This window comes from Lithobates pipiens, unplaced genomic scaffold (assembly GCF_037356315.1).
Source record: "Lithobates pipiens isolate NorthernLeopardFrog02 unplaced genomic scaffold, aLitPip1_a1.2 Scaffold_1, whole genome shotgun sequence".
In the NCBI taxonomy this organism is placed as follows: domain Eukaryota; kingdom Metazoa; phylum Chordata; class Amphibia; order Anura; family Ranidae; genus Lithobates; species Lithobates pipiens.
The window spans coordinates 108162127-108176080 of NW_027507685.1; the positions used below are offsets into that span (position 1 = coordinate 108162127).

The following is a 13954-nucleotide window of genomic DNA, read 5'->3' on the forward strand; positions in this document are numbered from 1 at the left end:
CGCATACAACGTTGTTATGCGACTTTGATCTGTCAGATCACATGACAAGTCGCATTGCTGTTAAGGGGGGTGACTGTCGCATTGATAACATTAGGATGTGACTTTCATGTGACTTTTGAGAGTTTATATTCCAGTCTGTGGCAGGAAAGTTGCAGGAAATTCATGCAGAACCTTTCGAAAGTCGCTGCGACTTGAAGCCGCATAGATCTGAACAGCGTTTGTTGAACTTCGAGGGCTGAAACTTGTCATGTGACTTTAGGTGTCCAAAACCACATGACAAATTGCACAAAAGTTTAGGAGGAGTATAGGATTCACGGGGGGTAGCCTGGCTGGAAGAAGCCCATGCACCTGGCTGCACTGGGGATAGCTAGGTTGGAAAAGGCCCATGCACCTGGCTGCAGTGAGGGGTAGTCTGGCTACAAAAGGCCCATGTACCTGACTGCAATAGGGTGGGGGGGAGGTAGTCTGGTTGGAAGAGGCCCATGTTCCTGGCTGCATACTGCTGGGCACATTGGGTAGCAACCAGGTATGAAGAGGCGCAGGAGCCAGGCTGAAGGAGGCCCATGCACCTGGCTGCACACTGCTAGGTGCACTGGGGATAGCCTGGCTAGAAGAGACCCATGCACCTGGCTGTACTGTGGGGGTAGCCTGTTGGAAAAGGCCCATGCACCTGGCTGCCCACTGGGTAGCGACCAGGTAGGAAAATGCCCATGCACCTGGCTACACACTGCTGGGCACATTGGTAAGCACCCTGGCTGGAAGAGGCCCATGCACCTGGCTGTACACTGCTAGGTGCTCTGGGGGGGGGGGGGGTAGCTAGGTTGGAAGAGGCCCATGCACCTGGCTGCAGTGAGGGGTAGCTAGGTTGGAAGAGGCCCATGCACCTGGCTGCAGTGGGGTGGGGGGAGGTAGCCTGGCTGGAAAAAGCCTATGCACCTGACTGCAGTGGGGTGGGGGGTTGTCTGGCTAGAAGAGGCCCATGCACCTGGCTGCAGTGGGGGTGGCCTGGCTAGAAAAGATCCATGCACCTGCCTGCCATGGGGATGGCCTGGCTGAAAGAGCTCCATGCACCTGGCTGCAGGGGGGATGGCCTGGCTAGAAGAGGTCCATACACCTGGCTGCAGTGGGGGTGGCCTGGCTGGAAGAGGTCCATACACATACACCTGGCTGCAGTGGAGGGGGGGGGGGGGGTGGCCTGGCTAGAAGAGGTCCATGGACTTGGCTGCAGTGAGGGGGGTGACCTGGCTAGAAGATGTCCATACACCTGGCTGCAGTGAGGGGGTGGCCTGGCTGGAAGAAGTCCATGCACCTGGCTGCAGGGGGGATGGCCTGGCTAGAAGAGGTCCATACACCTGGCTGCAGTGGGGGTGGCCTGGCTGGAAGAGGTCCATACACATACACCTGGCTGCAGTGGGGGGGGGGGGGGTGGCCTGGCTAGAAGAGGTCCATGCACCTGGCTGCAGTGGGGGTGGCCTGGCTAGAAGAGGTCCATGGACTTGGCTGCAGTGAGGGGGGTGGTCTGGCTAGAAGATGTCCATACACCTGGCTGCAGTGAGGGGGTGGCCTGGCTGGAAGAAGTCCATGCACCTGGCTGCAGGGGTGATGGCCTGGCTAGAAGAGGTCCATACACCTGGCTGCAGTGGGGGTTAACTGGCTGGAAGAGGTCCATGCACCTGGCTGCAGTGGGGGTGGCCTGGCTAGAAGATGCCCATGCACCTGGCTGCATACTGGGTAGCATCTATACTGGTAGAAGTCATCTCTCCTTCCCAACCACCAGCCTCCCCCAGCTCTATTTATGGCAGCTCTGCCCTCAGTTAAGATGGAAGCCACCGACGTCACCCAGCACCCCCCTGTCCCGGCTCCCCATTGGCCGCTCCTCTGACAGCTCTTCTAGACACTCTCCTCCCCCCTCCTGCTCGGCTCTTCCACATAAAGCCGCTCCGCCCTCTGCGCTGCCGCGATTCACCAGCATCCTGCAGACATGGAGGTGATCAACCAGGTAAGAGCCGGAAGGGGGGACGGGGGGCGGGGGGCACACCCAGGGGGGACACTGAGAAGGGGGGAGAAGGGTAAGAGGGGGGCAGAGGGATGGAGGGCGAAGGTGATGGAGAGAGAGAAACAGATGGAGAGAAGGGAGGAGGGGGGGATACATATATATACATCTATATACCACACCTCACCTCCATCTGTATACTGTATACATATATATATATATATATATATATATATATATATATATATATATATATATATATATATGGAGAGAACGAAGATAATAGATACATTGTATTTATTTATTATATATTGGAGGAGAGATCAGAACACACAGAGCACCCATCATATATATATATATATATATATATATATATATATATATATATATATATATATATATATACACATACTAGATCTCAACTCCATCTATACTGTATATATATATATATATATATATACAGAGAGAAGGGGCTACTTATAAGATACATTGAATTCAATTATTATATATTAGAGGAGAGATCAGAACACCCAATATATACCATGGGGGGGGGGGGGGGATACAGATATACGAACATCTATAGCAGACCTCACCTATATATTTATTATTTGTACACCTACATTGTATTCATCTGTTAAATATATATATATATATATATACACCTTCCAAGCTGAGATTTACTAAATCCACTTCTATGTATTTGTTACATTGTCATTGATGATGAATACAGAGTGTGGGGGAAGGGCTCCAGGTCTTTAGTATAGTAATATAATATCTGTGATTTGTCTAGATGGAGTATTGTGTGTCCCATACAGAGACTGATGATGATGGGGGGGGGGGGGGGGGGGTCTACATCACAGACACATAATAATACTATTAATATTCTTCATAATAATAATTAGATAGATATTAGGTCATGGGTAAAGGTTCCAGGCCAAGAATGTCCTTTTCTAAGTACACTTCATCTATGAGAATGTCCGCTATCCTCTACTAAATACACTTCTATGTATACAGACATATCATAGAAACATGTAGATACACATAGATCGCAGGCTACTGAATATTTACTACTTATTTATTAAATACAGTTCATATACTGTATATAAGCTCCAAGCAAAGATCTACTAAATACACTTCTAAGTATACAGACATATCATAGAAACATAAAAATACATATTATAGAAACATAGAGATACCTAATATAGAAACATAATATAAAAATATATAGATGCTTATAGAAACATAATATAAAAAACACAGAGATACCTAATATAAAAACATAAAAATGCCTATTATATTAACATAGAGATACCGAATATAGAAACATTATATAAAAACTTAGAGATACTTAATATAGAAACATAATATAAAAACACAGAGATACATAATATAGAAACATAATATAAAAACATAGAGATATTTATAGAAATATAATATAAAAACATAGAGATACTTAATATAGAAAGAGAGCATAAAAACATAGAGATACCTAATATAGAAACATAAAAATACCTATTATATTCACATAGAGATACCTAATATAGAAAAATTATATAAAAACTTAGAGATACTTAATATAGAAAAATAATATAAAAACATAGAGATACATAATATAGAAACATAATATAAAAACACAGAGATATATAACATAGAAAAATAATATGAAAACACAGAGATACATAATATAGAAACATAATATAAAAACATAGAGATACTTATAGAAACATAATATAAAAACATAGAGATACCTAATATAGAAACGTAAAAATACATATATATATATATATAAACATAGTGATACATATTATGAAAAAATAGAGGTACATAATATAAAAACATAGAGATACTTATAGAAACATAATATAAAAACATAGAGATACATAATGTAAAAACATAGAGATACCTAATATAGAAACATAAAAATGCATATTATATAAACATAGTGATACATATCATAAAAAAATAGAGATACATAATATAGAAACATAATATAAAAAACATAGAGATACATAATATAGAAACATAATATAAAAACATAGAGATACCTAATATAGAAACATAATATAAAAACATAGAGATACATAATATAGAAACATAAAAATACATATTATATAAACACAGTGATACATATTATAAAAAAATAGAGATACATAATATAGAAATATAATATAAAGACATAGAGATAAATATTATAGAAACATAGAGATACCTAATATAGAAACATAAAAATACATATTATAGAAACATAGAGAATCATAATATAGAAACATAATATAAAGACATAGAGATACCTAATATAGAAACATAAAAAATACATATTATATGAACATAGAGAATCATAATATATAAACAGAGAGATTCATAATATAGAAACATAAAATACGTATTATATAAACATAGAGAAACAATATAACAGCATAGAGATGCCCAATGTATAAACATAGGGATACATAATATAGAGACATGTAGATCTCAGGCTACTAAATTCTTAGTACTATGTATTGGTTACATTTTGTTACATTGTCATTGATGAATACAGAGTGTGGGGGAAGGGCCCAAGGCCTTGGAGTATAGTAATATATATTTCTATGATTTGTCTTGCTTGTATATTATATTTACTACACAGAGACCTTTAGAGATAGATCTGTCATTTATGAATACGCTATGTATATACTGTAGATGTGTATATATAGATTCTAGGTTAAGATTGGCGCATGTCATCGATGAATCCGACTTCTATGCATTTGTTACATTGTCATTGGTGAATGCAGCGTGTGGGGGAAGGGCTCATAGTATAGTGCTATAAATCTTTATACTGTAAGTCTCGGGGGTCTTGTTATTCACCGGCTCGGTGGTCTCGGTGTATTATTATGGCCTTTTCTGCACACAAGGACATCCCGCCGTCCTCATCCACCCATGACACTCCATGGAATATAAAAAGGACAGTGATATTTTCTCCGGATCCGATGACTCATGGCCCCCCTCCCCCCAGAGATCAGGTTGGATGGTTGGAATATCTGAGAGAAGTGCTTTAGATGCATCAAAGCTGATTTACTGAAGGAGTGGAGGATCTTCACCCAGAAAATGGTGTGAATATCATCCAATCACGTGATGACGCCAGTCCCCCGCTCACCGCGAACACCCGATCAGGTGCAGATGAAAGGAAATAGGAATTTGCTTTTGGTTGGCAGCATGGAAATCCTCGGAGGGGTGTCTCATTATCACATTAGTCATCATTATATTGTGATGGCTGCAGAACAAAACAGGGGAGCGGGGAGCTGGGATCGGGGGGTGGGGGGAGGGGGGCCGGGGCTGAGCACACTCCATGCAGCGTCTGTCATGGCACATTTCATTGTTATTCTGAGGAAAAGATCAGCCAGATGATGGCAACGTCTGCTGATCTGTCATGTGAGCTGGATGACATCGCATCCTGGAGGGGCCCCTATCTCCTCCATACACTGACACTCATGGGTCATAAGGGCCACACATCTATACAGGTTGAGGATCAGTGCCACAGACAGGGGCCCCTAGCTCCTTCATATACTGAAACTCATGGGTTATAAGGGCCACATACATCTATTCAGGTAGAGGATCGGTACCATAGATGGGGCCCCTAGCTCCTTCATACACTGACAATCATGGATCATAAGGGCCACCTACATCTTTACAGGTAGAGGATCAGTACCATGGACAGGGGCCCCTAGTTCCTCCATACACTGACAATCATGGATCATAAGGGCCACACATCTATAAAGGTAGAGGATCAGTGCCATGGACAGGGGCCCCTAGCTCCTTCATATACTGAAACTCATGGGTTATAAGGGCCACATACATCTATACAGGTAGAGGATCAGTACCATGGACAGGGGCCCCTAGCTCCTTCATACACTGACAATCATGGGTCATAAGGGCCACATACATCTTTACAGGTAGAGGATCAGTACCATGGGCAGAGGCCCGTATCTACTCCAGATATTGAAAATCATGGATCATAAGGGCCACATACATCTCTACGGGTAGAGGATCAGTATCATGGACAGGGGCCCCTAGCTCCTTCATACACTGATAATCATGGGTCATAAGGGCCACATACATCTCTATAGGTAGAGGATCGGTGCCATGGACAAGGGCCCTTATCTCCTCCATACACTGCAAATCATTGGTCATAAGGGCCACATACATCCCTAAAGGTGAAGGTTCAGCACCATGGAGAGGGGCTCTTATCTCCTCCATAAGGGCCCTCACACATCTCTACAGGTAGAGGATCAATACCATGGATAGGGGCCCTTATCTCCTCCATAATACATTAGCAATCATCTATACAGGTAGAGGATAAGTACCATGGACAGAGCCCTTTGCACCTCCATACACTGACAATCATGGATCATAATGAGCACATACATCCCTAGATGTGGAGGTTCAGAACCATTGACGGGTGCCCTTATCTCCTCCATACACTGACAATCATGGGTCATAAAGGCCACATACATCTCTACAGGTAGAGGATCAGTATAATGGCTAGGGACCCTTAGCACCTCCATACACTGACAATCATGGGTCATGATGGCCACATGCATCCCTAGAGGTAGAGGTTCAGCACCATGGACAGGTGCTTTCATCTCCTCCATACATTGACAATCATGGATCATAAGGGCCCACATACATCTATACACGTAGAGGTTCAGCACCATGGACAGGGGCCCTTATCGCCTCCATACATTGACAATCATTGGTCATAAGGGTCACATACATCCCTATAGGTGGAGGTTCAGCACCATGGACAGAGCTGTCCACATTATACTGTCTGCATGCGCTGATCTCTCTCTTCTGTTCTGCAGCTGGTGGCAGGGGGGCAATTCCGTATAGTGAAGGAACCTCTAGGCTTCATGAAAGTTCTGCAGTGGGTAAGTCACTATGTCTATCTATATTTATCCTACTTCCTTCCTTTCCTTCCTTCCTCTCCTTCATTTCCTTCCTTCCTTTCCTTCCTTCCTACCTCTCCTTCCTTTCCTTCCTTCCTCTCCTTCCTCTCCTTCCTTTCCTTCCTCTCCTTCCTTTCCTTCCTTCCTCTCCTTCCTTTCCTTCCTCTCCTTCCTTTCTCTCCTTCCTTTCCTTCCTTCCTCTCCTTCCTTCCTCTCCTTCCTTTCTTTTCTTCCTCTCCTTCTTCTCCTTCCTTCCTTCCTCTCCTTCTTCTCCTTCCTTTCCTTCCTTCCTTCCTTCCTTCCTTCCTTCCTTCCTCTCCTTCCTTTCCTTCCTTCCTTCCTTTCCTTCCTTCCTTCCTTCCTTCCTTCCTTCCTTCCTTCCTTCCTCTCCTTCCTTTCCTTCCCTCCTCTCCTTCCCTCCTCTCCTTCCTTTCTTTCCTTCCTCTCCTTCATTTCTTTCCTTCCTCTCCTTCCTTTCCTTCCTTTCTTTCTCTAATATTATATATATATATATTTATCCTACTTCCTTCCTCTCCTTTCTTTCTTTCTTTGATATTATATATATATATATATATATATATATATATATATATATATATATATATATATTCATACTACAGTATCTATCTATCCTACCGTATTTTCTTTCTTTCTCTGTTTCTTTTCTATTTATTCATATCTAATATGATTTGTGTACTATATTATATGTTATCAATCATCTATTCGCTACTTAATATCTATCTATCTATCTATCTATCTATCTATCTATCTATCTATCTATCTATCTATCTATCTATCTATCTCTATTTGTCTTATTTTCTTTCTTTCTTTTTTATTTATCTAATATTAACTATATACTGCATTATATATTATCTATCTATCTATCTATCTATCTATCTATCTATCTATCTATCTATCTATCTCCTAATATGTTATATACTGGGGTACACATAATTAAATTAAAACAGATATAACAAATCTAACACTCTTCTGTTTCAGTAATTTATACAGTTTTTGATGATTTTGTTGTGTTTTGTTGAAGGTTATTATCACTACATCTTATCACATGCTCTATAAGGGATATCTGTGGGTTTGCTCAGTGCTTTTTCGTATATATATAAATCAGATAGGTGGCACTGTCCATACCATGTACCGGCTTCTTACTGGGGGTGATCCAAGGAGGAGTGTGGGGAGGTGGGATGATTTATTTTGGCCTCCGTGGTCTGTGTTGGTGTTTTTGGAGACCTTTTGCAGGATAAGGATCTATGGGGGAGATGATACATATTATGGGCTATATTCAGGGAAAAGAAACCCATTGGCAGAGGTCAGTGGTATGTAATGCAGAGTGCAGGGGTCAGGGGTATGTAATGCAGAGTGTAGGGGTCAGTGGTATGTAATGCAGAGTGCAGGGGTCAGGGGTATGTAATGCAGAGTGCAGGGGTCAGGGGTATGTAATGCAGAGTGCAGGGGTCAGGGGTATGTAATGCAGAGTACAGGGGTCAGGGGTATGTACCGCAGAGTGCAGGGGTCAAGGGTATGTAACACCAAGTGCAGGGGTCAGGGGTATGTAACGCAGAGTGCAGGGGTCAGGGGTATGTAACACCAAGTGCAGGGGTAAGTGATATTTAATGCAGAGTACAGGGGTCAGTGGTATGTAATGCAGAGTACAGGGGTCAGTGGTATGTAATGCAGAGTACAGGGGTCAGTGGTATGTAATGCAGAGTGCAGGGCTCAGTAGTAAGCAATACAGAGTGCAGGGGTCAGTGGTATGTAACACAGAGTGCAGGGGTCAGTAGTAAGCAATACAGAGTGCAGGGGTCAGTGGTATGCAACACAGAGTGCAGGAGTCAGTAGTAAGCAATACAGAGTGCAGGGGTCTGTGGTATGCAATGCAGAGTGCAAAGATCAGTGCTAAGTTATGTAGAATTCAGAGGTCGGTAGTAAGGCATAGTTCAGAGGTCAGTAGAAAGTAACACAGAGTCCAGAGGTCATTAGTAGGTAATACATAGTTTAGAGGTCAGTTTGGAGGTCATAAGTGTGTAATGCAGAGTGCAGGGGTCAGTAATATGTAACACAGAGTGCAGGGGTCTGGAGTAAGTAATGCAGAATTCAGAGTAAATATTAAATGATACAGATTGCAGAGGTCAGTAGTAAGTAATGCAGAGTGTAAAGGGCAGTATTGCGTAATGCAGAGTTCAGAGGTCTATAATATGTAATGTAGATTTCAGTGGTCAGTTGTAAGTAACACAGAGCGCAGAGCTCAGAATCTACTAACTCCTTAATTTATATTCCAAACCAAGTGCCAGGGTGAAAATAAATGATAGAATATTTGAACCTTTTTCCATCTTAAATGGAACACGTCAGGGATGCCCTCTTTCACCCCTGATATTCATTTTGACAATAGAACCCTTTCTAAGGAAAATCCGTGCTAATGTGAATATTAAGGGGGTGAAAATAAGAAAAGAAGAACAGAAGCTGGCAGCCTATGCGGACGATTAGATTTTCTTTGTAACTGCCCCAATTACATCTCTCCCATCTTTATTGATGGAGTTAGGAGAATATGGGAAAATATCTAATTTTAAAGCAAACTACGGAAAATCAGAAGCAATGGGGATAGAAATAAATTCGTCCCGTTTACAGGCAATATCTACACAATTCTATTTTAGATGGACGAATTCACATATAAGTTATTTAGGAACAAAAATGTAAAAAAATCTAAATGAGCTGTTCGAACTTAATTATATTCCACTGGTAAAACAGATCAAAAGTGATCTTCAGAAATGGGATAAAGAGATTTTCACGTGGTTTGGGCGAACTAATATTATCAAGATGAATGTGATGCCAAGACTTTTATATTTAATACAGACTTTACCAATTCTAGATCCCCCCAAGTTTTTTTAAAAGATCTTAGATCAAGATTCTTGAAGTTTATCTGGGCTGGGAAACCAGCAAGAGTACGTAAATAATCCTGGTACTCCCCAAAGGAAATGGAGGGATAGGGCTCCCAGATCCAATAAGATATCATGAAGCCTCACACTTAGCTAGAGTAGTGGAATGGTGTAAGCTTAAAAAAGATAAACCTTGGATACAGACAGAACAAGCAGCGACAGAAATCCCACTGGAAGGACTAGTGTGGATTCCGGATGTAGAGGTGCCAATAGAAGTGAGAAAACACCCAACAATAGGCGAAACAATACCAACGATCAAAAAGATATTTAGAAAAACACCTATCTCGAGAAACCCCAGCCCGCTCCTTCCAATCTTGGGTACTCCGACATTTCAGCCAGGAATGACGGACCCAAAGTTTAAAGGAATATGAGAGGCATTAGCAGAATTTGTAATTTTTCGGGTAGAAAACCGGTTAATGACAAAAAAAGATATTGTAAAAGAAATAGCACCAGAGCTAGATTCTTTCGGGATGAGGCAATTAGAAGCCATTGGAAATAGACCATTGGGAAGTCGCCTCTAGCACAGTCCTTCCGTGGTTTTGTGAATTCCCTTCTAGCACAGTCCTTCCTTGGTTTTGTGGAATCCCCTCTGGCAGAGTCTTTCCATGGTCTTCTGGATTACCCTCTGACAGAGTCCTTCTTAGGTCTTGTGAATTCCCCTCTCACAGAGTCCTTCCTTTGTCTTGTGGTAGAGCCCTTCCGTAGTCTTATGGCGTACCCTCTGGCACAGTCCCTCTTTGGTCCTGTGGCTCTCCTCTCGCAGAGTCCTTCCTTGGTCTTGTGGCTCCCCTCTAGCAGTAGCCTTCCTTGGTGTTGTGGAGTCCCCTCCAGCAGAGTCCTTCCTTGGTCTTGTGGAATCTCCTCTAGCAGAGTTATTCCTTGGTCTTGTAGATTCGCCTCTGGCAGAGTTCTTCCATGAGCTTGTGGATTCCCCTCTTGCAGAGTCCTTCATTGGTGTTGTAGATTCCCCTCTCTCAGAGACCTTCACTGGTCTTGTAGATTACCCTCTTGCAGAGTCATTCCTTGGTCTTGTAGATTCCCTTCTCACAGAGTCATTCCTTGGTCTTGTGGATTCCCCTCATGCAGAGTCCTTCCTTGGTTTTGTAGATTCCCTTCTCGCAGGGATGTTGGAAACCCCTCGTAATGGGCACAGCAGGTGTACAGACCCGGGAACTCAGCACAGGGATGGTGGGAATCCTTCATAATGGGCACAGCAGGTGTGCAGACCTGGGAACTCAGCACAGGGATGGTGGGAACCCCTCATAATGGGCACAGCAGGTGAACAGACCAGGGAACTCAGCACAGGGAAGAAGGGAACATTTCATAATGGGCACAGCGGGCGTATAGACCTCAGAACTCAGCACAGGTGATTGTGGGAACCCCTCATAGAACTCAGCACAGGGAAGAAGGGAACATTTCATAATGGGCACAGCAGGTGTGCAGACCCGGGAACTCAGCACAGGGATGGTGGGAAACTGCCATTCCACTCCTTGACAGCGAGGTGTGAGGTTGCTTGTTCTTTTGCTCCTGTGCTTCCAGAAACCAGGGGCTATAGTTGCTTCTCTGCCCCAGGAGGGATGCTGGATCCTGGGGAGGACCCTGGCGGTGGCCCCCTGGATAGGCCTCAGCCTGTGGAAGATTCTGGGCCTGGACCAAGGAAAGATGAATCTCTGTCTGCCTTTAGATGGAGGATTGTGGAAATGCTGAAACGGATTGAGAAGGAAGAGCAGAAGTTGGTAGCTTTGAAAGCTGAATTTAAAAAGAAAAAGCAGATTTGTGCTAAAGTCTCCAGCAAGAAGAGACCGGCTCTGAGGCCTAAATTGAAAAATCTGGAACAAGCTCTGCGGAAGGAATTGGTGAGTTCTCTGAAGGAAAATAGTGGAGCATTTAAAGAAAAATATAAGAATGAAGAAAGATTTAACCAAATGAGAAGAGGAGCCGCTTCCTGCATGGAGAGTGAGGAGATGCAGGTACAGACAGCAAAGAGTGAGAAAGTGGGCCCGGAGGATGAGCCCAGCTCTTCAACACCTCAGACATCTGCTGAGCCCTCAATGGCGGAGGCCTCTGTCCCCTTCCCTCCCCAGCAATGTGGAACATCTGAGCAGAAGGTTGAAGGTTCTGACATGCTAGATTTCATCAATAAACTGGAGTGCAGTCCAGATTCAGCTCCCCAGGATGGTGAGGAGAAGATGGACACCGTTCCTAGCCCTGTGGAAGAAAGACCTGTGGAGAGAGCAGGTGCAGGTAAAGTGTGTGTGCAGGATGGTGTGAACTTTAATGACAATGGGCCTGCTGAGGGTTGTAGTACTACAGACAGTCAGCCCAGACCCATAGACAATATACAGCAAGCAATAACATCTGCTAATAACTGTCAGCTTCAGTCTGCAGAGAGGTCCATGGACAATACAGAGACTTTGCCTAGACCAGGCACAGCGGCTGTTCCTGTGAATGGTGGAGGAGATGCTGGGGGCAGTAGTGCTACAACTCTCCAGGAGTCTAAAGCAGCCAAGGCTGTGATGGCTCCCAGGATTGAAGCTGAGTGTTCGGGGGAGGGGGTGGGTCCTGCCTCTGCTAATTAGAAAACTGCTATCCCAGCTGATTCAGACTCTCTGCCAGCAGGTTTGAATGTGTCTAAGGACAAGACTGCAAATGCTGGTGGTGGAAGAAAAATTTATGCTGGTGTTGCTGCCACAGGTTCTGGGAAGGGGGAGCAAGCAGGGAGGGAGCATGGGAATGTTCTATCTTCCTCCCTGTTTAAAAGGAGGAATGTTGAAATGGGAAGGCGATGGAAACCCCCCACATAGGAGGACAGTGGTGGATAAAATCCTGCAGATGGGGTTTAGGCCTGCAGATATCTTCGCCCTGATCCGGCAGGTTCCTATGAATATGAGTTGTCCTTTATCCGTCCGGAGTCTTTGGACATATTTTGGGAGAAGTATGAACACGTGTGTAGGGGCCTGCCGGACTGGAGAGGGCTCATCCCCAAACGTATTTCACGCAAGCCCCTCATTAAAATGATAACAATTCTTGTACGCAATGAATCCATACCACAAGGGGATTTAACTGTATGGTTGAGGAGGTATGGGGATGTCCTGAGCCCCCTAAGAAATATTTTGGACGATCAGGAATATGGACAGGGGGATGGTCTGTGCAGCTAAAATGAAAAGTCATTGACAGCGTTTTCCAGCATCTGCCATCCTCAGCTTTCCTGGGGAGGGACAGGCTGACCATCTTCTATCCAGGCCAGCGAAAGCTCTGCAACAAGTGTGAAGATAAAGGGCATCTTACATCCTCCTGTCCAGTGATGAAGTGCTCTCTGTGTCAGGGTGTAGGACATTTGGCAAAGGACTGTAATATCATCAGGTGTAACCTGTACAATGCAGTGGGACATCCTTACAGTCAATGTCCTGAGGCAATGCACAACAAGCCCAAGCTCATGAGAAATTCTTTCGTCTGGACATGGAGGATGCTCAGAGCTCAGCAGCTGGAGGGCCTGTGAGTCCATCTGAGTCTGTGCCAATACCCAATGTGTCTGTGTCTCCCCAGTCGGTGGTGCCCCAGTCTGTGCCAATACCCAATGTGTCTGTGTCTCCCCAGTCTGTGATGCCCCAGTCTGTGCCAATATCCAGTATGTCTGTGTCTCCCCAGTCTGTGGTGCCCCAATCTGTGCCAATACCCAATGTGTCTGTGTCTCCCCAGTCTGTGGTGCCCCAGTCTGTGCCAATACCCAGAATGTCTGTGTCTCCCCAGTCTGTGTGTGTACCTAGTGTGCCGTGTCTTCCCAGTCTGTATGTAAAGTTTCAGTTGCCGAGAATGTGTCCAATCCTTCTGTGTCTTCTAAAATTGCAGAGGCAGCAAGAGGTGCTGAGGCTGGTGCATCAGGTGTGGTGCCAGTCCCCCTCCCCCGACGCTGCAGGGTTTCTATTGCAGATCGTGGGGTGCAGAGGAGTGGGGAAAATAGTGGGGAGGCTGGCCTGGTGGTAGATAAGGAGAGGGGGGAGGGGGTTGAAGGGGAGGATAGGTGTGGGGAGGCTGGTTCTGGTTTATCCAAGGATGATATGGTGTGGTTGGAGGATAGGAGGAGGAGGGGA

At 44.3% G+C, this 13954-nt stretch overlaps 1 protein-coding gene across 3 annotated transcripts in view; it reads left to right on the forward strand.

Annotated features, from left to right (window-relative positions):
- Positions 1-1893: 1893 nt before the first annotated feature.
- SYP (synaptophysin) overlaps positions 1894-13954 on the forward strand; it is a 75912-nt gene continuing 63851 nt past the window's right edge. For 2 of the 3 annotated variants that reach the window (XM_077472549.1, XM_077472478.1), the window contains exons 1-2: positions 5090-5143; positions 6832-6897. In XM_077472549.1, the coding sequence (XP_077328675.1) occupies positions 5105-5143; positions 6832-6897 (105 nt within the window). In that variant the 5' untranslated portion in view covers positions 5090-5104. Of the gene's footprint in view, positions 2000-5089; positions 5144-6831; positions 6898-13954 lie in introns of those variants that run through there. The other variant, XM_077472615.1, reaches the window with a different exon arrangement.